The sequence below is a fragment of the Lygodium microphyllum genome, chromosome 12, assembly GCF_053477565.2.
Source record: "Lygodium microphyllum isolate KBCC chromosome 12, Lygodium_microphyllum_v1.1.10, whole genome shotgun sequence".
NCBI classification, from domain to species: domain Eukaryota; kingdom Viridiplantae; phylum Streptophyta; class Polypodiopsida; order Schizaeales; family Lygodiaceae; genus Lygodium; species Lygodium microphyllum.
The window spans coordinates 30,213,295-30,237,381 of NC_141146.1; the positions used below are offsets into that span (position 1 = coordinate 30,213,295).

At 45.4% G+C, this 24,087-nt stretch overlaps 1 protein-coding gene across 1 annotated transcript in view; it reads right to left on the minus strand.

The window, feature by feature from the left end:
- The window catches only part of LOC148027593 (uncharacterized), a 177,837-nt gene that overhangs the window by 152,542 nt on the left and 1,208 nt on the right, over window positions 1–24,087 (minus strand). The window contains exon 4 of the mRNA XM_087688924.1: window positions 10,206–10,314. Coding sequence (XP_087545050.1) covers window positions 10,206–10,314 — 109 coding nt within the window. The remainder of the gene's footprint in view (window positions 1–10,205; window positions 10,315–24,087) is intronic.

Here is a 24,087-nt window from a genome sequence, read left to right on the forward strand (position 1 = left end):
TCACGGTCTTTGGGACCTCGTCGTTGGTCTAGATTCTATGCTGGAACCCACCCTGACTACATCCAGAAATGGAGAGCCCACAATGCCACAACCAGTGTTGAGCTGATGCAGGGATTCCTTCTTGAGTTTCACTCTCAATGACAGCACTTCCGGCTCACATCAGAGCGTTGGAGTCACCTTCTCAACCGCTATGCGGCCAAAGATTGTACTTAGCGCATAAATCTTGACTTTAAGCTTCAAGAGTTCTCTATTAAGGAAGGGGATGATTTGAAAGTCAAGTTGGCTAAATATAGGCGGTTACTCACCGAGTTCACCACTACTAGCTATCCAAAGTTAGACGAAGATCAGGTTACATTCTTCTTGAATAAGTTGCCCGAAAAATACTTCAATTTCACCCAGCACATCATCTCCTAGCCTAGACTTCCAACCTTCTATGAGTTTGAGTGTCAATTCTTGCATTACGCAAGGCTACACAATCAAGTCCACAAGAAATCCTCATCACGAGAGAATGTCCAAGTAAACAATTAATGTCCAAGTGGCACCTGCTACATGAGCGTTCTACAAAATGTAGCATACTTTGTATATCATTGTGCACAACACCACTTGCGTGGATCCTAAGCTGTTTCCAACAACGACTATTGTCACCACACCACCATACTCCTTCCTCACATGGATACCTCATCACCTTTTTTCCTCATCATCCACACCCTCGAGTGGATGGATAAGCTTGTACTGTTTAGTGATGTGTTGGGTGTGCCCTCCCTACTCCAGTCCTCTGGGTCACTATTACTAAATCGGCTGCATCCCATAAAATTTAACTCACTTCTTTTTTTTTAAAGTTGAATGTGGTTCCATCCACCTTTGTAGGGCTTGGTAGACCACTAGGCAGACGACGTGCACCTTTTATCCAATGCCTTGTCCTTTCTAGGGTGACTACTTGGACTCCCTTGGTAAGATAATCATCACCTCTATAGTCTTGATAGACCAATGCACAACCGACGTGCATCCTTTGCCGGATGCCCTAGCTACTTTGGGGTGGGACGCCTTGGGTTAAGTAAAAATCAAAGTGGCTGGACTAACCTTTCGGCTCAATTTTGGGCCTGAAAGGGGGTGTTGAGCTAAAACACACTTTTCAACTAATTAGCATTCTTAAACAGCCCCAAACACACTTAATTAATGAAAAACCCTAAAAAGGGGAGCGGTCCAAGAGAGTTTCAATGGTCCCCCCAAAAACCCTAATTCTTTGGGGCACCCTTTAATATCTATAAGTAGACAGGTTGCCCCCATTCAGCTTCACCTTGTGTGCAGATTTCAGCCATCAGTCTACCTCTACGTGGCTGTCCAACCTTCACGATTGTTGCCACCTCTCCATCAACCCTTGTAATGCCTTGGCGCCTTCCTCCAGGCTGTCACCCACTGTCTGGCACCATCTTCCAGGCTGCGTTTGGCATCCACCTGCCATCGCCAGCATCTCCACCATCTCTTGGTGTCTGCGTTTGATCCACATCAGCCAAGCATCAATCTCCACACCCTTCAGCTGCTTGCGTTTGGGCTCCTTCTGCCTGGCAACAGTGTGGCTATCTTCCCCTCCATCAGGCAACATCCTTCAGCTTGCATTTGCACCCTTCTAGAGCCGCCTAGCATCATCTCTCTCTTTTGCAGTTGTTGCCTCAGTCTCCTCAACCTCCTAGAATCAGCGTTTTGCACATTCCTCACTCCACACTCCAACTGGTAGTCACAGACCTAGGATCCGTCTCCAGTGGACGTCACTCTCTAACACTACTAAGATTGTCACAAAATAAAGTCACTAGAGCATCCACCTGCATATCCAAATCAGCCATCAGCTTAAGCAACCATGCAATTTCACAAGCTGCCAAAGCAACACCTCTATACTCTACCTCAGTACTAGACAATGCAACAGTCGGTTGCTTCTTGCTACTCCAGCTGATCACATTTGCATATTGCTAGACTTGGACAAATCACATCTGCATATTGCTGCTCATACTACCCACAAATGAGCTCAATGATAGGCTCTATCACTTGCCAATGATCATTCATGCATACATCAACAAGCTCTAACAAGTGTAGGAGATCCAAATATGATGTATACTTCTCCAGTGTTGGCTATGGCTTCTTTTCCCTGTAGCTTCAAACTTTTCATTCAAGTTCCAGCTTTTACAATGCCAATGCTAGGCTATGAGCTCTCAAGAATTCCATGGTTCATAGCTTTAATACCATGTTAAATGAAAGAGTAGGTTTGGAGCAACAGAGAGTGAGCAGTCAGCTCATCCCATTTCTTTCATTATTCCCTCAAGTAACTAGTAGAGCAGAATAGTTACAACTAGGTCATCTAGCCAATGTACTAACTATGGTTAAGTCAGAGACCACAGACTAATTAAATGTCCCACACTTGCTATATACAGCTGGACATACAGTTAGATTGTTGGTCATACACATAGATAGATAGACAAAGCTTGAAGTCTTAACAAAAGAGAACCTTGCTTTGGTACCATGTGAATAAATATCCTAACGCAAAAACATAAATGAAAGTGTACGACAAAAGAGTAAAATCAACAGAACACGATTCGGGTTAAGTGTACCTCGAACTCTCATGTCTCGAGGGCTGAGGGAGAGGTAATGAGCAAGAGAGAGTGTCAAACTCTTGACCGATCTCAAAACGCAGCAAGGCAGCCTCCAAGATGTCGGATAATAGCAAACACTGTTGGGCAAGTAGAGGAGAGAGAAAACTGCAAACGCAACACGCTGATGGCAACAAAAATGTAGGTATGATGATGTGGCAAGCTGACAATAGTAAAAATGCAGATATGATAATGTGGCAGTCCGTACACAGCCGCAAATCACAAATGCAGAATAGAATAGGTCACCAACTGTAGATGATGTAGCAAATGCAATAAACACAACAAAAATAGTGTAGACTGCACGATGGAGGCTGGAAACAAGTGTGGGATGGATGTAGAGAATGTCAGGCAGCCTTGACTGAGATGTTTTCTATGAATGGGATGTGGGCAATGAAACTAGATCACCTAAAACTTGCAAAAACGAGATTGGGCTGAATGGAGGGTAGTCTACCTATTTATAGAAGGATTTGAAACCTTGTACCGCAGTGTCCTCTTTTTTAAATCGAAATGCTCCCCAATTGAAGTTAGAGGCTAAAAGTTATAGCAGCTTTTGTTCACAAAGGTCTTGTAGACTGCACCAAAAATGACAGGACATAAAGGAAAAGGGAAAGCTTAGGAAGAGGTTTAGAGGGAAATTAGAGACTTCCACGCATCCATGAATGATGAGCCTAGCTCAGCCCAAAAGTATAACAGAGAGATGCAAGAACAAGTACCGGGTACGGACCCCTACAGCATGTTCAACCACTACCTATATCAGCATGAACTTCACTACATGGAGAGACCATTTTAGGGGTTTCATTAATTAAGCATTTTAGGGGTTTCATTAATTAGGCACTTTTGGGGCTTCTCAAGAGGCCAATTCAGCATGTAATGCTTAGTTTAGCTCAACGCACACCCCTAGGGACCTTGATGTCATTTTTGCACTAGCTGTTGTCTTGCCCCTTCCCGCCCCCCAAACTATACCCCACCGGGTAACAAGTTCCTACCAGCTAGTCCTCCCTTTGCAATAGCATTCACCCAAGTAAATCAATAGCACATTCGGAAGGGCCTCGATAAAGATTTGCAATGGAAACCTTTAGTCTGACACTGGAGCACTACATTGGTGCCATGCAATCAAACACTTTGTGCATCACTCTCACTAAGGAACAACTCTTATTTATCAAAGCCACAGAGAAGGAATTGAAGGATACCACGATTGTTGCACAAATCATAAGGCACTCTCCATCCGAGGCACAGCTTCATGATTGGCTTCACTCTACCTTGCATATCAGCACCTTGTGGATAGCAAAGACATAGTAGCCAAAAATCCCATTTCACCTTGATGAAACGCAAAACAACAAAACGCACAAAATGTTTCATTTTGTTTTGCAAAAGGGTTCTGAAATAATTTTTTTTTCCTCGTGAAACGGAATTTTATGGTCAAGGTTTTCATAAAAACAGAGCATGCCAGTTGTTCCTCTTTTTCACTTATCATTTTTTTCACTCTCCTTGTGCATGCTCCTCCTCCATCTCTTCCTGCCTCACCTCTTCCTCCTCCTGCAACTCCACCTCATCTCTTCCTCTTCCTTCTCCCCTCCTCCACACTCTCCTCCTCCACCCCTTCCACACACTACTACTCTATCTCATGAACATCCCTTTCACTTTTACTTCGCATTACATATTATTCATATGTTGTAGCCTTAATGTTGTGATTTTTAAATCATGAATGCTAATTTCTAAATGAGTAGGTGAAATGGATGCTTTTGTTTTAGGCTTTTGACTTTTGACTCTAGAGGAAGAAGTAGATCCATTAAATGAAAATCTCCATTCCACCTAGATCCTAATATTATTAATCTTAATTATCCTAAATAACCTTTTTCAAAACCTCGAAGCCTCAAGGTAGCCAATGAAACGAAATGCAAAACAAAACCTTAAAACCTTGAAACACGAAACTCAACAAAACGTTTTTGGTGTGGCAGTGGTAATGGGACAAGGCATCTTCATGGTGTGACTTACCTCCATGGATGCAACACAAGACTCGGTCGACAACTCCCTAATCGTCTCTGTGAAGGGCGTCATATATTTGGTTGCATGGTACAATGGCTTCACGGCCGAGAGTTTTGTGCTTCGTAACAGATTTCTTCACTATCCAATTGCCCTTCTTTTCCCTGAACTAGCATCGAGTACCAACAACTAGTGGAGAACTTTGGGCATCTGTTTGGCACAGTCCTCCCTCCTTCATTTGCTAATGCAATGGCAGGCGCAAGGTACGGGTTGTAATGGAGGACACCAAAAGCAAGAAGGCACACATTTAGACAGAAAATCATTGTGACTAGGCAGCCCAAAAGTGCCTTTGCTGCCCTACCTTTGGACACCACGCCTCCAAGTACACACACTTCATAGCTAAGGCCACATGTGATGCAACATGCAAACAAATAGGCAAAGGATGATGGCTTCATGAGGGTCTGGGCTATGCAATGGCAGGAGGCTGTCATTGAGGCCTCAAAAATCCATGCAACCACAGTGCCCTTGTTGAGAAACCCTTCAACCTTCACCCACGATTTGCGTTTTTTGTGCTTCTGCGTTTTGCGTTTAGGGTTTGCAGCCCCAAAAAGGGGCGCCATCCTAGACTGACTATGCCTATTTATAGGCCACTCTCTCATTCATTTCTTACAGCTGATTCATTCAGTCCGTCACCTCTTCTCTCCAGCCTCTCTACTACCCTCGCACCCCTTCAGGAGGACATTGCGGTTCGTGGTTCGTGGCTGTCTTCATCATCCTCCTTGTGATACGGCACCCTTGTTCCCTTGTATCACATTCACTCCATGATTCAAAACTTCATCATTCCATTCATCAAAGTTTCTTCTCTCTTCCCTTCTCTTCTCCATGTTTGCTAAGTTCACTCCGTGTTCATCTCCACAAACCCTACTATCTCACTGGTACGTCATCTTTTGACATGGTATCAGAGCTAGATCTGCTCAAACAACGGCAAAGATCCTCTATTCCAATGAAGGTGAAGACCGGTGGCGGGTTCGACATCCACTTTTCTTCTTCTTCCGCTGCATCAAAATCTCGTTTTTACAGGTTTCAGGTGTTTTCAGCTTGCTGCCCACACCCCTTTCGCGGAGGACATCATAGTCTCAGCTGTCCCTTGCCGTCATCTATAGTCTCGTGCTTGTTTCCAGCCTACCACACACTGTTAGGAGCTAATTTCAGCATGCCAATTGCTACTGCTGGTTTTTCTTGCGTTTTCAGTTTTTCTCTCTTGCAACCTGCGTTTCTAGTCTTTCTCTCTCCTCACCTGCGTTTTTAGTATTTCTCTCTCCTCACCTGTATTTTTCTATTAGTTGCAACCTCTTACTGCTAGTCGCATCCTCCTCCCACTGGTAGCTCACTTCCAGCCCTTCCACTGCCCTCCTAGCCCTTGAGGCTGACATTGCAGTTTATGGTTCGTGGCTAACCTCTTCCTTCTTCAGCAAAGCACACTGGTACCCATGGCTTCTTTACCAACAGATGACCACACTACTGGGTGCTTCTACTGTGGCACCACCGGACACACCACCGATGCTTGTTGACTTCGACCTTGGCTCCCCACCCCCCCGAAGTATATGCGTCTTCCACCAGGCACTCCTTGTGCCACCTCTCCTTTCTAGGCCACAGAGATCGTTCTGCATCGGCTATCAGAGTATTATGCTCAAGGCAATAAGCCGCAACCGACACATACTAAGTCCTTTCGAGCACACGGAAGCTCTAAGACCTTACGAGGCGATAAGCCCTCCTGGAGACCACTCCCCTGCCCGGAGGGTTTCCCCACCCACTTCCAGGTATAGTGGCTTCCACGGCCCACATCTCCTCCACAGTCCACTTTCCTGAGAGCCCGCGACTGTTCCCCACCCTTGGCTCATCCTAAGCCTCCTCCTTCTCCACCCTCTTCCACTCAAGTTCAAGAGGCCACTTCTGGGTGCTTTCTAGCTTCTTCTTCCGAGCCTGAGATACCTTCTTCGGCACGACCGACGGCACTTTCTTCATCATCAGATGCTTCGCAATCGGTGAGCCATGAGTGGCTGGATTCCCTTTCTCTCTCAGACTGGGATTCAAAGGGGGTTTTTCTTACTTCGCCCTCAGAGGGGGCTTCCAGTTCTTCTTCGACTTCACAGGGGGCTTCTACTTCTACTCCTTCCGATTCAGAGAGTGACCCTATGTGCCATGAAGTTGTTCACACCACACCATCTTTCACTTTCGAGGAGTGGCTCTCCTTTGAGCAATCATTTCCTCTACTCATACCCAGGATCTAGAGGATCTACCTAGATCGGGACCCTTGGATCTTCAACACCAACTTGGTGACTAGGCCTTCGTATTCCTTCCAGCATGGAATCATGGAGCTAGTAGCTTCTCTCCCGAGGTTGATTTTCAGGTTCTACAACTCATCCAGTCTCCTGACTATCTTCAAAGGTCTCCTTTTAGGTGGTATTCTCAGATTACAGAGTGGATATTCTTTGTCCCTTGGTCCACTTGGAGCCATCTCCCGAGATCAAGTCCGGGCATATCCTTATGGTTCTCGGCACCACACAAAGTCCGATTTGCAACGGTCCTTGGAGCTACATAAGAGTTGAACGTAGGCGGAGTTCGCACTTCCTTTGGAGGAATCTTCGTTATCTACAAGTCACAGAGTGGCAAGGCACATTTACTAGCTCCCTCGAATAGGCCAAACTATGCATTCTTCCTCCAAACTTCCCATTGGTAGCTAGGTTAAGGCATAGCTAGGTTACTCTCAATGTGCCTACTTCAACCCCATATCCTCACTCCTACCATATCCTAGATTTGACCTACAAGGGTGAGGAGGTAAGGAGAAAAATCATGTAGGTATGGACGAGGGAGTGGGAACAAGATAGACAAATTGCAAAGAAGGTCATAGAGGCCTTGGGGGAGTCAAGAAGGATATGCCAAGAGGTGGCCCTCTAGGCTTGTCAACAATGTTGGAAAGAGTAGAGGGCCATTTGGAGGGATCTAGTAGACATTTAGAGGTTGCTACAAGAGTTACCTAGTGACTCTATCCTCCACACCCAGGAGTTGTGGCACGAACAGCTCTTGCGGACCCAAAGATCTGGAGGCCAGAGTTCTCTTTTTTACTTTTTGGGTACGAAGTGGGGACACAATGTGCACAGAGGTCTTCCAAGTGTGCCAACTACGCACTTTGGGGCAGATCCATAGCTTTCATGACCAATATGGGAGGGCTTGTCCCTACCTCAAGGAGGTGATGGGACTCGCCATCACCAACATCTACAAATAGCTTTTTCAATAGGAGACAATCTTGGCTTGAGTGACTCAACGCACCAAAGAGAAAGCTGCAAAGGCCTGGTCACTAAATGAACAAGACAATGAAATGCACACCCGACTCACAAAACAAAACAAAAAAAGTGATTCAATGCAAACAGCAAGCGTGGGATTGCATCCCATTCCTAGTCACAGAGGAGATGGGGTGCTCCCTCCTTTCCCTTCTCATTGAGGAGGAGCTAGCTCAAGCTTTCTAATCACAAGATGAGAAAAAAATCCCCTATTGAGGACAGGATGTCTAGGGCTTTCTTCTTTGCATACTAGGAGGAGGTGAAGGACCCTCTTCTACGAGCGTTCCAAGAGATCTTTAGTTCCGGATAAATGCCAAGCACCATGTCAACAGGACTATTCAGTTCTCCCCAAAGGGGGACACCACTTGGAGCTGTCCTAGTGGTGGCCGATCACCCTATTGTCAATTGCCTATAAGGAACTTGGCCCCCTCAAGTACTCAACACTAGGCAAATCTTAGCATCATTTTCCCTTTCAAATGTACCTTTTGGAGGCGCCTATGGGATAGTTGGCACCTCACAAAGGTCTCATACTCCCTATGGCAAGTGGCACATAGGGGTCCAGTAGCTAGCAGCTAATTGGTTTAGATATAACGTGACGGAGTCTGCTAGCATTGAATATAGAAACACTTAGAGATCCTGAATTGTCTATGGTCTTGTGAGGTTGAATAGTTTGTTTGCAGAGGGGCATGCAGGATACTCTCTTGAGTAGAGCCCATCCTCGAGTGTGTCATTGGGTGCTTTCTACTGGCAGTCCAGTAGCCAAGGATGTTACCCACTCTAAAAGGTAAAGATGCACGACATGATCTTCATCATCAAGCTAGCTTAGGTGCAACTTTGAACCTGAAGGATCTTCCTAGCCGTCAACTATTGGAGCCTACTACCTTGTGATTAGAGGTGTGTTGAGATTATTGGTAGCCTCATAGGGTACCATATTTACAAAACCCACTGCCAATTGATCTTCTGTGGCGAAAGCCTTTCAATATATGCCACTTTGGCAGAGCTTTCATCATGAACCATTCATCCTTTAAGAGGCCGTTGGGAGCAGCTTCAGGGGGAATCTCGGTATCGATGGGAGCTTCAGCAGCAGTTCCTTCACACTTGGGTTTGCCATAGCCTATTTTTCACCCTATAGGCTGATATCTTTAGACAAGTACACTTACATCGCAAAGCAAAACTGATTAAATCAACTCTAAGCCCTTAGTGTTGGTGGCAGTAGTAGACTGATATCTTTGACTAAAATTTTGAAAGGTTGTCTTAACCTAGGGGCATTTGATATCTTTAGACATACACATATACATTGCTCGATGTTTTGATTGACTGAGTTTCAGATGGTTTTTTTTATCCTTGAAAGCTATGGCTAATTATATAACTCAGAAGAAAATACAGCGGGAGTTTCTTGTAAATCAAATTGCATATACACCAAGCCTCTCAAGCTGTCTGGGGGGATGGGAAAATATGTGAGAAACTATAGTGGAGGAGTGTGAAAACACCAGGTTTGGTTAAGATGACCCGTTTGTGGGCTAAGGAAGCAATCTACTATTGTCACTTAGGGGGTTAGATATAGTCTACTAACACACAGGGCTGAAAATTAGATTGGCTTTTAGCAAATTGACATAGGCAATTATCCTCCACTATAAAGGGCTAGAAACACATATTCAAATGAAATATCTTTAAAATAGCATTTCTACATCAATATCCAAGGACTAGCTCAAGTAAGGTTTCAACAGACAGCTCTCTAGCAACCTATCACTTCAACATCTCTAAGGTTTAGGGGTAGGTTTCAGCATGCAACCCTCTGGCAAACTATCACTTCAACATCTCTTTCAGTTCAGCAGGAAATCCCAAGTAGTGACAATTTTTTCATTTAATAAGATTCCCCACTTTACACTATTAGATTACAAAAGTATTTGTGTCTGTATGTGTGCGCATACGTCCATGTGTGAAAAAGAAGGAAACATATATCCCCTGAAACTTTATCTGACATCATAATAGATCATAGAAGGACTCAGCACTAATGAAGGAAAACCATCCCCATCTAGTTAACACTTAAAAAATATGCACGAAGAGGAAATTTGTAATAAGTTGAACCAAAGATAAAGAAGGTAAGGGTTTGATAATGCTTAAGCATTTTCTAACAGCTTCAAATAAGTCTCTCGACACTCTTAGTCTACTAGCAAACACATAAACAAAGTTAGAGCATTTTACAAGAAAATTTGAAATATGTTTTTGTTTTGAAGCATACCAATACGAGGTACAAGATTGTTAGGCATATATAGGTACTTCAGATGGGGACATAGAAAACCTAGAATTTTGTCAATTTTATCCAGCCCCTCCTCTTGCAATACAAGTTCCTGTTGACAAGTGAAAATGCATAGTAATTGCATGATACAAATATAGATACTCCACAGAATTATTTACAAAGAGTTAACCTCTATCTAGCTTAATTTGGACTTTGAACAAAGCCTTTGACGTATCCAAGGGACTACATAATCATGACAAATACGAGTACATTACTCAAAAAAAATACGACAATGAACATAGACTTGGACTATAATACCTATGAAGCTACATCTTGGTGTTATGAGATTTTGAACACACTTCTTTAATGATACATGTTCTATCAAATACAAACCTCAATTACTATTTGAATGCACACCACCGGTACATATGGTAAGCTACAGGTTCCTGAGGGAGGAAGGAGTAGCTGCTGGATTAGCTTTGAGACAGGCAATACCTAATCATGCACTGCAACAAGACATGAGCGACAAGTTTCTTTCTCTGCCTCAGTGAGGGGCAGCAAATAGAAGAGGAGGGCTCAGCAATTGTATTGGAGTTTTACCTCCCTTTCGAAGCTAGTGGCACCATCAAAATTGCCATCAAACTACCATTCAAAAGATATTTCCCTCATTCTTTGACAGTCCCTAAGCAATTCTTAGCATATTTCGACCCTTAGTGAAGAGCAGCAGTGACTTTTGCTGCTGAAGCCCTAATTTACAACATCAATTAGGGTTTCTTAGTTACATTGGGCACCCACGAATGCTAACGTGCAAGAGAAGAAATTCCTTCTCAAGCAAATTAAGGCACCCAAGTTTGATGGAAAAGGAATAGACGTCGTAGCAAAGGTGGAAATATGGATTGAGTCAATGGATGATTATTTCTCTACTTTAGAAACTGCCTCTACCAATCAAGCTATGATAGCCAAAACTTAAGTTAGTTGACCAGGCTCAGATATGGTGAAAGCAATGGTGCAAAGGTCAAGGTATTTCTGAAGCCGCCACTGTCACTTGGGCTCAATTGAAAGATGTTGTACGCGGACGATACCTTCTGCCAACCTACCAGACTTTGAGAATGAATGAATTCTTCAAGCTCAAGCAGCTGGAATTAACCCTGGAAGCTTACTGCTCGAAGTTTGTAACCCTACTAAAATACGCACGTCCTATGGATATTGCACAGCAAGTATCCAAGTTTTATCATGGCCTGAACACTCCTCTAAACAACCGTCTTGAAGCAATGCATCCAACAGACTTGCAAGATGCGTTACTTCGAGCGAAACCAATCGTCCAAGAACTTAATTCGGGCAATTGTGACAAAGATGATTCCCAAGATCATGGCAAAAGATGCCACACGTACGGAGAGATAGGACACATCCGTAGGAGATGTCCCTACCATCAATGCTTCCATTGCAATGAGCTAGGGCACATCCAAGTAGACTGCCCTGACTTAAGTCTAGAAGACATTGAACCTCCAAAAAAACGAAGCTACACAGGCGCAATCTATGGATATATAGAGGAATCAGATGAAGACGAAGACCTAGAACCCACTACACCTTATCAGGATGGCTAAAAATCCTAGAAGTTTTGTCGACATGAAATTCAACTTGTATTGAAATAAACTTTACTCTTGTAAATACAGTTAACCCGAGTAATATGAGTTGCATCTATTTTGAGCCTAGAACTTGCAAATGATTAGAGATACTCTAGCAAGAAATGGCACTTATAACTTGTAACAAATTTTCCTTGAGTGTTCTTCTCAACTAAAATAGATTGGGTCTTGCTAGAATGTCGAAGTTTGGGAGTATTCTTTAATACTGCAAGCAAAGTCGATTGACGATGGACCTAAGTCTAGGTCTAAGAAGAGGACAATTCGGAAACAAAGTTTCCGCGATAAAGGACCACTTCAGTTTGCTGAAAGGATCCTAGGACAATTTGGTTTAAAGGAGAAAATCCTGCCAAGGACGACCAGGAAACTTGTGACTCCAAGTGATAAAGCTTCGCACTATTTCTATTGTAAAGAGCTAGGTCATTTCAAAAGCGAATGTCCAAAGCACCCTAAACACCGATGCTCCAAGTGCCATAGCATTGGACATATCCACGTCCACTATCCCAACAAGACTCGAAGAGAACTCGAGCTTACAAGAAATGAAGTTACACAAGCTTCAGTGATCTAGAGCCTACAGGAAATTATCCGAAACTTAGGAAAAACCTACAAGATATTCATGAGATGTAACTACAATAAACTTTTCTCTTGTAACCCAAACTTGAATTAGATCTAATACGATAAGTTGTTTTTTCAAATGACCGCATGCTTATGAGTGATCAGAGTAGCACAACAGACGCATGGTGGGTCCTAACCCACAGGCCTTACGCCCCATTAATGCTTGTCTTCCCCACTTCTTTCGAGATGAGGATATCTCGAGTTCTCTAAGGGGGAGAGGATGTAACGTCCCGCTCCCGGCACGTAGAAACTACCTCCCCAAACAAAAAAACGATTTAAAATAGTTCAATTTTTTTATTCCTTTGCCCCCCCCTGCCGTCGCCTACAGGTGGCGAGGGGGAAGAAGCCAACATGGACGAAGAGAAGATCAAAGATCGTGACGATGATTAGCAAGGGAAAAAGGAAGTCGAAGACGGCAGGAGATGCCTACATGGAGGAGGAGGCCAAGGTGACAACATGGCAGAGGACGATGACGTCAATGGACGGGCCTAGGACCCCTCAACCTCCTCGACAAGTCCACCAGGCGAGCCGCCATGCAGAAAACGGCAGCCCACCCTGGCCAGCCACGTGGAGAAGAGGGGCTCCATCACATCCCCCATATTAACCCCCCCCCCCCCCCCCCAATCGTAATAAGGGGGGGAAGGGCTTAGTGGCCTAAACAGAGAGAGTGAGAGAGAAGAAGAAGAGAGAGGGAGAGAGAGAGGAGAAGAAGAAGAAAAGGAGAGAAGAAGGAGAAGGAGAAGAAGAAGAGAGAGAGTGAAGAGAAGGAGAAGAAGAGAGAGAGAGGGAAGAAGAGGAGAAGAGGAGAAGAAGAAGAAGAAGAAGAAGAAGAAGAAGAAGGAGAGAGAGAGAGAGAGAAGAAGAAGTGAAGAAGAGAAGAAGAAGAAGAAGAAGAGAGAGAGAGAGAGAGAGAGATCGAGAGAGAGAGAGAGAGAGAGAGGAGAAGACGATGGCGAGCGTGCTAGTGGGGATGCGACGTGACCCTACCTAGGGTTTCCATCGGTTGCCCCTGCGTATTCTGTTCGTTTCGTGCAGACCGCTGCCTTGGGGCTCCACGTCAACGCACAGCGTCGTCGGCACCTGCCTTCCTTCATGCGCCTGGCTTTTCGCTTCCGTGCAGCCCACATTTGCAGGTACTCATCGTCCCTTGTTGCTGCCGTTCCACCTCGACAAGGTACGGTGCGTTTGTGCCTCCACCTGGCAGTCGTCGCCTGACAGCCTCACCCTGCCGATGGCCGTCTGACCTGCGGGTCTTGGACGCCATCGTCGCCCGTCCGCCCTGCGTGTTGGGGGCCCTGCCCTTGCTATCTGACCTGGGCGCCCTCGCCCGTCAGTTGCCTGTCAGCTCGCCACAGGAGCACGAGAGAGAGTCAGCACGTGCTTCCCAGCCTGTGGCTATGGCCTTAGTTGCCCTGTGCCTGCTCCGCCAAAGCCGCCCCACCCCGCTGACTGCCCCTTCGTGGCTGTCGTCCGCCTACGCCCACCTGCTATGACTGGGGCGAATCAGTATTTCGTGACAGAGGAGAGAAGCATGGCTGGCCTGGATATGGCTTTTCTCGACCAAACGGTGGCAGCCCTTGGTCCAGATTCGAATACAGAGGAACCGGAGGATATGGTTCCTTGCACAGAGGAGATGCCTCCTGCTCTTGACTTTCAGCCTGCGGGCAAACGCTCCAAGCATACGCCCAAAGAGACAATGGGTCATCTGGAACGTTCTTATGCTCAAGTTGCCTCTGACTCTGTGGATTCACAGGACATTGACTGGGAGCATTTGCTGGAGTTTGCCAATACTCTGCTTGGCGAGTATGTCCAACATAATCATGAAGCTTTTTCAAACTCGGAAACTGAAGATGTTCTAGAAGCCACGGTGGACCCAAAAACTGTCTTGCGTTCTTTTTCAGTGTTTTATGACCGGGCGGTTATTCTCTTCTTCACTGGCAGGATTCCAGTGCTTTCCCATATTCGCCAGTGGCTGCACCATTTACTACAGGGGGAGTGTGTTGAGGAGATTTTTGTTGGGCCCCGAGGCTTCTATGAGGTGCTATTGAAATCTGAAAAGCATCGGGCTGATCTTCTGTCTAAACTGCCTTTGTTCTTTGATCGCCATTGGTCCATGTTGTGTCATGGCGCCCGATGGCAGATTTTCAGCGCCTGCTTCAACGTGAATGCCTGGTGTGGATTGAGGTGGAAAATTGCCCGGCTGTCTATTGGCCTTTGTTAAAGGATGCCATGGCCGCTATGGAAACTGTGCTAGTCCCCCCGAGCCTAAGGGCCATGAATCGCAACCGTTTATGTATATTATGGGACACTGCTAGGAAAAGGCCTGCTTGGCTTCGTATTAATTGCTATGGCATGCATCCTTTGCACTTTCGTTTGAAATGGGGCAACTTTGCAGGATATTGCTTTTCATGTGAAAAATTGGGGCATTTTATGGCCGAATGCCCAGAGAAGCAACCGTCTTCAGATGCTGAGCATGTTGTGCTGCCTATGGAAGACATGGTGCTTGATGCTTCATCACAGGATGCAACCCAGCCACCTAAAGTTCTGGATAAAGGTAAACAACCGGTTTCGGGTTTGGATTCCCATAGCACTGACTGGGTAGAGGCACGTCCCAAAAAAGGGAAAAAGGTTGATGCTGGCCTGGCGGCTACTGAGCCTAATGTTTCACAAGATTCCATGCGCACGTATATGCGCAGGAAAGAAATGTTGTCTTCCGAGCACGCTGCGCGTACTATGGTTTCTTCTGCTCCCCGTAATCAGTCTACTAGGACAGTCTATACCGACGGTCCAAAGGGCCCACCCGCTAAGTTGGCTTTTGATTCTCGAGGGAATGTGATTACACCATGGGATCGTCGTTATCCCCATTCCGTCCCCAAGACAGTGGATATTCCGTCTACCTCTAAAGTTAGCCGTCAGAACTCTTTTGCGGTGTTAGCTGATTTTTTGGATGAGGGTGTCCTTGATATTCTAGCGGAAAAGGTTAAATCGAGGCAAGTGGTGCCTCGTTCCTGATCTTCTCTTTGAATACACATGAAGATAGCCACGTGGAATATGCAAGGCATTTGTTCTCTCCATAAACAACACGCCATGTGGACTATATTGCATGAGAATCAGTGGGATGTCTTGTATGCCGTAGAGCACAAGAGTCACAGTGAAGCTGGAAAAGTTGTGGATTGCCATGGGTTTTGCTTGTTTTATGTAGGGACACACGGCGGGCATTATTTTGGTGTGCTTAAGATTGTACATGAGAAATATCAGCCGGTTCTTATTAAAAATGATGTTCATGGCCGCTTTGTGGTGGCTGAAGTTTTATTTGAAGGAGAGATCTTATGGTTGCTGGGCCTATATGCGCCGAATGACCCTTTATCCCACCGAGATCTTTGGAATACCTTGAAGACCTCCTTGGCACTTGGCAGACGAGGTTTTTTTATGGGAGATTTCAATATGTGTGCTGATTCTTCGCAGTCCACTTCAGGGCATTCGATGATGGATGCTCCGGAAAGTCGGGTATGGCATGAGTTTGCTCTTGCTGTACTTAAGCAAGACCTATGGTCCTGGCTACACCCTTCTGCTACAAGGTTTACTTTCCACTCGGCGCAGTATGCAACTACATGGTCGCAGTTGGACCGCATGTACATTATGCAGGATGATGATTTTCTTCCTGAGATGCTGGAAATGACAGTCTTGCAGCAATATGCCTTGTCGGACCATTTCCCTCTTCAGCTTGAGATGCTTGCACAACCCATTGCACCTTTTATGAAATTTCTGGATAGACTCCCTTTACGTTTCAACTCCTCTTATTTGAAGCATTCACTCTTTTGAGGTTATATGCAGCAAGTGATTGATAGATTCTTATTCGACTTCGCCTCGGAGGGCACTGCTTTCTTTGAACGATTGCTCTCTAATGTGCAGCAGATTGCTCGGCAGTATGGGATCCACCATGCCTCTCTTTGTCGGCGGCGTTGACACGCTGCGGAGGACTTACTGACTTTGGTTCGCTCGCTGCTGGTGGACACTCCAGATGATGAATTTCTCCTGTCACTGGCAATGCGTTTGGCTAACCTTATTAAAGAGTTTCAGCTGAAATCTTATCAGAAGGCCAAATTGCAAAATTTGACTGAGAATTTGCAAGATAGTGCTTGTCAAACTCATAAGTTCTTTCACGCTCTGCATGCCTCTCCTGCTCGAGAAAATATGACTAGACTCCAAAATTCAGAAGGTCAAATGGTCATTGACCCTCAGACCATCGTCAATATGTGCAGGAATTATTTTCTAGATCTTCTTGGTTCTTCTCAGGCACCTTCTGATCAGGTTGTGCATGCACGTTCAGTCTTCTATGATCTGGTCCGGCATCAAGTTCCACTTGATATGCAAACTACTTTGGAGACAGATATTTGTGAGGAGGAGGTTATGGATGTTTTGTTGCACCTGCCTAAGGATAAAAGTCCCGGTTGGGATGGTCTCACCAATGAATTCTTTGAGAGTTCTGCTACCCAACTGGTGAAGCCATTGACGGCTATGTTTCAGCAGGTTTGGGAAACAGGGTTCATGCCTTCCTCATGGAAAGAATGGCTTATCAAATTGCTTCCAAAGGTTTCTTCGCCGTCACTCTTGCAACATTGGAGGCCAATCTCTTTGATGGGTTCGATGTATAAAATCTTTTCCAAAGTACTGGCGAATCGCCTCCACAAGCATCTTCCGGCCATTGTGCATCCTCTTCAATATGGTTTCATTAAGGGCCGCAACATTCTGCATAATATCTTAAATGTGAAAATGGCTATTGACTATGCAAGGCACTCTAGTCAGGAAGTGGTATTGGTCCAATTGGATCTGGAAAAGGCGTTTGACTATTTAGACTGGTCTTTCATTGCAGAACTTATGTCTACCATGGGCTTTGGCACTCGGATGTCCCGCTTAATCTACACCATTAGTGCTGCAGCTTCTTCGCAAGCTATGCTAAATGGTGGTGTTACAGAGCCCTTTGTCCTTGCACGCTCTGTGAGACAGGGTTGTCCTCTGAGTCCTCTCTTCTTTGCCCTGGCGACTCATCCGGTTCTTTCGATGTTATCCTCCATGGCAAACTGAGAGTCTGCATTAAGAACATGCCACCAGGAGCTTCGAATTTGTGTATTACCATGCAGAAGCCCTCAGTCCTCAAGAAAATAATGGGCTATCACGGCCCACGGGTGATACTCCACACACATGGCACGAAAAAGAGACCAACGAAGGGCCAGCAGATGAGTTTTGGTATCCAAAATGGCCCCCCCACCCAGGCGTTTGGGAGTACACATATGCGACCACGAAATCCACGAAATACCTGTCTGCAATGAATCCTTCTTTCATAACATGAAACGAATGGGCCGCGTGAGAGCATTCAAAGTTGTAGGAGTCCAAGGCAGCAATGGCAAGAAATATGTGAGCATTGGTAGCATAATTATCTGAGCCACTTTGAGGCGAACATGGAAGGGCCAAGCTTGCGAATTCCAATATAGAAACTTCGCAGCCAATTTCTGTGAAATCCACTGTATTAGTTGTTTTGGCCGAACATCAACACCCAAATGGTATCCAAGATGCCTGACAATGGAACCACGGGGAATAACCTGGCCCTGCCGGCCCAGTGATTGTAAATCGGGCTCCGTGCAACTGAGAATGGCTGATTTGGAAGTATTGATACGAAGACCAGAAGCCTGGGCAGCGTCGAGACATCTAATGCTTTGCGAATATTGTCCTTGTCCGCATGTAAAATCATAAAGTTGTCATCCGCCAAAGATTGATTAATGAAGTGCTGACCAAAAGGAAGAGACAATCCATCCAACGGAGGCCCGCTTACATACTAACTCTTTTCAACTGGAATTGTTGACAGCCTCGAGATTACTTTCATGGGAAGGCAAACAGGAGCTCAGGCCAAAATTTAACCACATGGCCCGATTGGGCTTGACTTCTGTTGTGCAGATGCCACCCTTGCCAGTCGTAATGTCTTCATATCGTTTCGCACTGCCACTCGGCTTTTCCGAATCCCTCGAGAATACCATGATTTGTGGGAACAGCTTTTGTTACTCCTCCAGAGCAGGCAACCCTTTCGTGCCCTTGCTGTGGATCGCCCTTGGCAGGGCTGGGTCCTAGCAGACCGGTTGAATTTGAAAAAGGCCTCGGCGAATCAAGCGTACCATCTTTTGATTAAAGATCATCAATGGCTGGTCACTAAAGCCAATACTGTATGGGGGTTGCAGAAATCACAGTCATGGTGGAAGGCAACTGTGATGGAGGGCTGGGTGAACAAGACACCTTTCAAATGCAAGGTCTTTCTTTGGAGGGTAATGATTAGTGGTCTTCCTCTTGCCTCGGCCCTTTCCAAGCGTTGAATTTCAAACGGCAATTGTTTCTTCTGCACCACCACAGTGGAATCGGCCCGTCATCGATTTATCTCTTGCCCTCTCGCTAAGCATATCTGGTCACTTTTGTCAGCGGTTTGGCGAGCGGTGGTTGATTTCTCGCTGAGCCCTTTCGATTGGGTTTTTGTACGCCCAAAATACCCCACACCGGCACAGTTGCATATGAAGATCTTATTCCATTTTCTTAGATATTGGGGATGCTGGCACAATTGGACCACTCAGAATACCTTTCTTTTTGATTCGGCATCTAATGTTCCAAGACACATTGCCAGGCTTAAAGGCCTTTTGCTCTGGTAAATAGATCTCATTCGGCACTCTGACTTGCTCCCTCGGGAAGACTTACTTCCCTGGCATATGGCAATTTCTACTATGTCTTTGCCATGACTTGTGCATCTCTGTCCAGCGTGTATCTTGTAATCATGTAAACTTGTACCTTTTTTTGTAATTAATACAATTACCTCTTGCGAAAAAAAAAAGAGAGAGAGAAGAAGAGGGAGAAGAAGAGGGAGAAGAAGAGGGAGAGAAAGAGGGAGAAAGTGAGGAGAAGAAGAGAAGAGGAAGGAGAGAGAGAGAGAGAGAGAGAGAGAGAGAGTCTCCGAAGGGACCCATTTCTCTTCCCCTCCTAGGAGGGTAGGCATCCTTTTTCCCCTTTTTTCTTTGCCGTGAATCGCTATACCTTTTTCCGCAAGATTATTGCCTACCTGCAAGCCTAATTCATCCTCGCCAAATTAGCCCCACTGATCGAGCACAAGGTGCGAAAGTCTTTTGCGACTCACGTCTAAGGGAGACGAGGTTCGAGAATGGCCCCCAAGTGGAGATTAACGCACTCGGATGGCAATCTCTCAACGAGCAATAGAGCCTTGGGTGAGGACATCACTGCCAATCCAACTGCGGTACCAGTCGTAAGTAATGTATTTCCAAATTAGTAGATGCTTGTTTTGATTCCCGCATGAAATACATTAGATGCCGCACAAGAATAGGTCATGGGGAAGTGATAGGCTTCATCTCTTACATTCGAAAGATAAAGTTGCAAAGCGCGGGTATCAAGAGAAATTAATTGTATCTGGAGACTATGCGACAACTTGCACATAGCATAATAGTATTTCAACTCTCCTTTTCGTGAAATTAATAGATGGATAGTTCCCCCACACTGAAAGTACGTTGTAGCTTCCACGCTTGACGGATTATATGATAAGTAATCTAGACTAAGGGAAATTCAATCTCGAATCTATTAGATCATTGGGATCTTGATGATATGCGTAGTTATCACAAACAACAGCCATAAGGACTAAGACTAAGAATGGCTTGGGTTGTTCCAACTGATAACTGCTACGTTTATCAATCCTATTTGGATTGGGCTAGATCTAAACACAACTCCGGCCCCCCAAAGCAAGTAGAGAGCTCAAGGGATTGAGAAGACCGAGTCAAAGTAAAGACCACTACTCTTTGGAAAGAAGGTTGAGTTATCGAATAATGTAAGCGACCTATAGAACTTATGTCTTGTACTGTGTTTGAATACTTTAACATATGCCTTAGTCGAAAGAAGAGTGTATTAAGTACTTTTTACATAGAATCACTCTTGATCCCAAGGGGGAGAGCAAATATGCGATGAAAGGTTATCGCGACTATTCCTGTAATGTTGGAAAACAATATCATTGTTTTGCTGATCGATCAAACATCGTCTTAAAATGCTTTTGCATTAAACTAATTGTGGGATGTGATTTGGATTATTATACCAAGTACTCGTGTTTAATGGTAAATGCATGGCAGGGGTCACTCATGACAAGTTGCCATGGGAATAAAGGAATGTTCTTCTGATATTAGGCTGATTATCTTGATTGTGCTTGGTTCTTAATTGGATTAATTAAGGAAGGATATTTTGCACGAGTGGATCATCTCCAAGGTCATGCCATATTTCAATCCGAGAGGGCACTGCTCGATTCACAAGCCGAAGGTCGAGTGGTGAAAAGGCCAACGATGGAAAGTGTGTCTCACTCCTAGGTCGCTTGGGGTCAGTGGAGCTCTCGACACCCCATGCCGAGTCCGGAATGGAGCTGTAGACTACCGTGAGCCCAACATCTAGGGTGTTGGAAAATCCTATTCTAGATAAAGGATAGAAATTATGGTGCCATGTGATTTGGACCGGGACTTCTGTTGGACAGAGAGGATATATAATTCTCATGTATGGGCAAGAGACAAAGATTCCAAGGCCCTAATCTAGGTGGTCTCTAAAGATCCTGGGTATCAATAGGAGAAATGACTACGCAAGGACAACCATCCCAAAAGAGTGAATGGTAGGTAGCAACTTTCACGATGAGTAGGTGTCCCCCTCTGAGGATAGTAGGGGAGGCACCCCCTATAAAGCCGAAGAAAAAGCAGCCCCCTCTAAGGGCAAAGAGAGTACATCCCCCTCTAAAGCCCCCTCTATGAGAGAGAGGGAATCTAAAAACTCATGGACCACAAACTCCAATGATTTGATGACGAAGGAATTGCTGCCGGTCGTGCCAAAGAAGATATCTGGGGTATCAAAGATATCAAAGAACTAGAGGTGGCCTCTCAAACTTGAACAGTCGAGGGTGGGGAAAAGGGAGGCTCAGGCTAAGTCAAGGGTGGGCAATAGTCACTGTCTCTCAGTGGAGCGGACGCTGGAGCCGAAGTAATAAGGGTGTCGAACAATCACTGTCTCTCAAAGGAGTGGGCTCCCAAGGTTACGATATCCAACAATCACTGTCTCTCAGGGGAGCCGACTACAAAACCGCAGATTGTTGAGGTGGCATTCCTAAAACCCTAGAAGAAGTAGAAGCAACCTCTGTGGCGCATTGCAACAGTCACAAGGAGGCCATGGTACCAATCGATCCTCTTGTGGCTTGAAGGGCTTAGTACCCATCAGATGCATCTGATTGCCTTGAGCATAAAAATATGAAAGCCAATGTAGAATAAACTCAGTGGCCCAAAAGGGAGAGGTGGCACATCGAGTGCCTAGGAGTAGACGCATATACTCCTACAGCATAGGAAGCAAAGGTCCATATCGGCAAGCATCAAAGGGGGTTGTGGTGATGCCAGAAGAGGAGCACCCAGTGATCTGTCCATCTACCTGTGGAGAAGCCATAGCACCAAAGTGTCAACCTATAAAAGGGCGGGTGAGGAAGAGAAGGGTATCTCTGTTTCCTGGTGATACAGCAGAAATGAAGGGGGAAATTAGTAGATAATGTCAAACCCACAACCTGTATGTGCCTTCTCTAATGAACAGGGTCTTTAGCTCTCTAAGCTCTTGCACTCTGATACCATGTCAAAAATAACATGTATGCTTTGATACCATGTTAAAATGAGCGACAATGCAAAGAGACAGTACAGTTTGCGAGGAGTAGCACAGAGTGTGTAAGGCAAACATTAAGAGAGAAAAGAAACTCAGAAACACAAGAACACAGTGATGATGCACTGAATCATTCTATGAGAAGAAAAACTGATACAATGGAGCCGGATCTTAGAAGATAACTACATTGTCCTATATCTAAATCAGGCACAACAGCACTTGTAGGAATCTGCATAGTGAAGGGAGCGAAACGCAATCCTCTGAGCAATGGGATACCGAAATAAACAAATGGAAGATGAAGGACGATTGTCGAGAGAGCGAACCGCAATCCTCTTATGCCGTCGAAGATGTGGAAGATGATTATCAGCTATCGAGGGAGCTACAAACCACAGTCCTCTGATGCCAAGGAGTGACCACGGCAGCAAAACGCAAATCCTGGTGTACCGGAGCTATCAAACGTTGAGAGAGCAGCCGAGATGCTAACGCCAAGTGGATAATGATGACGCCAAATGATAGAGGATAAGCTAGGCCATAAAAACACAAGTCCCAGCAGCCTCTGTGTCACAAATGAGTGACACCAAGTGATGGAGGAGAAGCCGAGCTGCAAAAACGTAGATCCCAGTAGGCCCTGTGACAGACGCGTGATCCCAAGTGATGGAGGAGAAGCCAGGCTACAAAAACATAGGTCTCAACAACCCTTGTGATAGATGAATAATGCCAGGTGATGGAGGAGGAGCCACGCTGCAAAAACGCAGGTCCCAGTAGCCCTTATGATGGACGAGTAATGAAATCATTGATGCTCGATGATGGAGACTCTCACCAGAGGCTAGGATGTTGACGTGAAGGTGGAGCTTGATGTAGAAGGGTGCTCATGCCAAGCAGTCAATGGTGATGCCAAGTGGAAGATGCTCCAAACACAAGGCCTGATGCTAAAACAAGGCACCTGAAGAAGAGGAAGGGTAAAGGCAACCATGAGCCATGAACCGCAATGTCCTCTTGAAGGGGTGTAAGGGCAGTGGAAGGGGTTGACGAGAGAAGGAAAGTGATGGTGGTGACTGAAGAAGGTGGTTAAGAATGACTAAAGAGAGAGAGACAGAGACAGAGACAGAGACAGAGAGAGAGAGAGAGGTAATGAATGAAGTGACTGCCTATTTATAGGAATAAGCAGTCTAGGGTGGCGCACCAATGAGTGGGCGCCCACTAAAAAAGTGACCAAAATGTGGACATCAAACCTTTTTGGGATTGTCAGTACGAAACCCTACATGAAATGTGTAAATTGAAGAATGCCCTTTACCGTCAAGCCAAGCACGCTACCCCAAACCCCAAAATAGGGATGCTTGATAACTCCTACATCCCACAACTCAAAGCAGTGTGTCTCGAGGTACTACCATTTTAACTACTATATCTAACCCAAAGGCTAGACCCACAAAGGTCACCTTTTTGCCATCTAGTCACATAGACCTCATCTAATATACAAGTCAAGACCCAATCAATGTCTAAACTCACACATCACTTCTCCTCATATTGGAGGCCTTACAACTTTGAGCACCATGGATCATCGGTGGCACCTTACGGTTGGGAATTGAGTATATCTAACACGAACTTATTGGGGGCCTCACAAGGTAGCACATCGCAATCAAACATGTGGGAACTTATTGGGGACCTCACAAGGTGGCACATACCATCCTAGTGGAGCTTTGGCCTTTCATTGTTTAGGGGCACAAGGAGAGAGATTCTCAACATTGACAAGAGCTTTGATAATTTAGCCTTCACATCTAGGGTTACCATAGCCTCTTCTTCCCACTATAGGATGGTAAACCCCAAAGGAATTATATGCTCCACCTTGACTTCTCTCCCAAAGCCCCCATAACCACCTTGAGAGACCACATACTCAAATGATCAGGTTATCGGGTACATGTACTTCT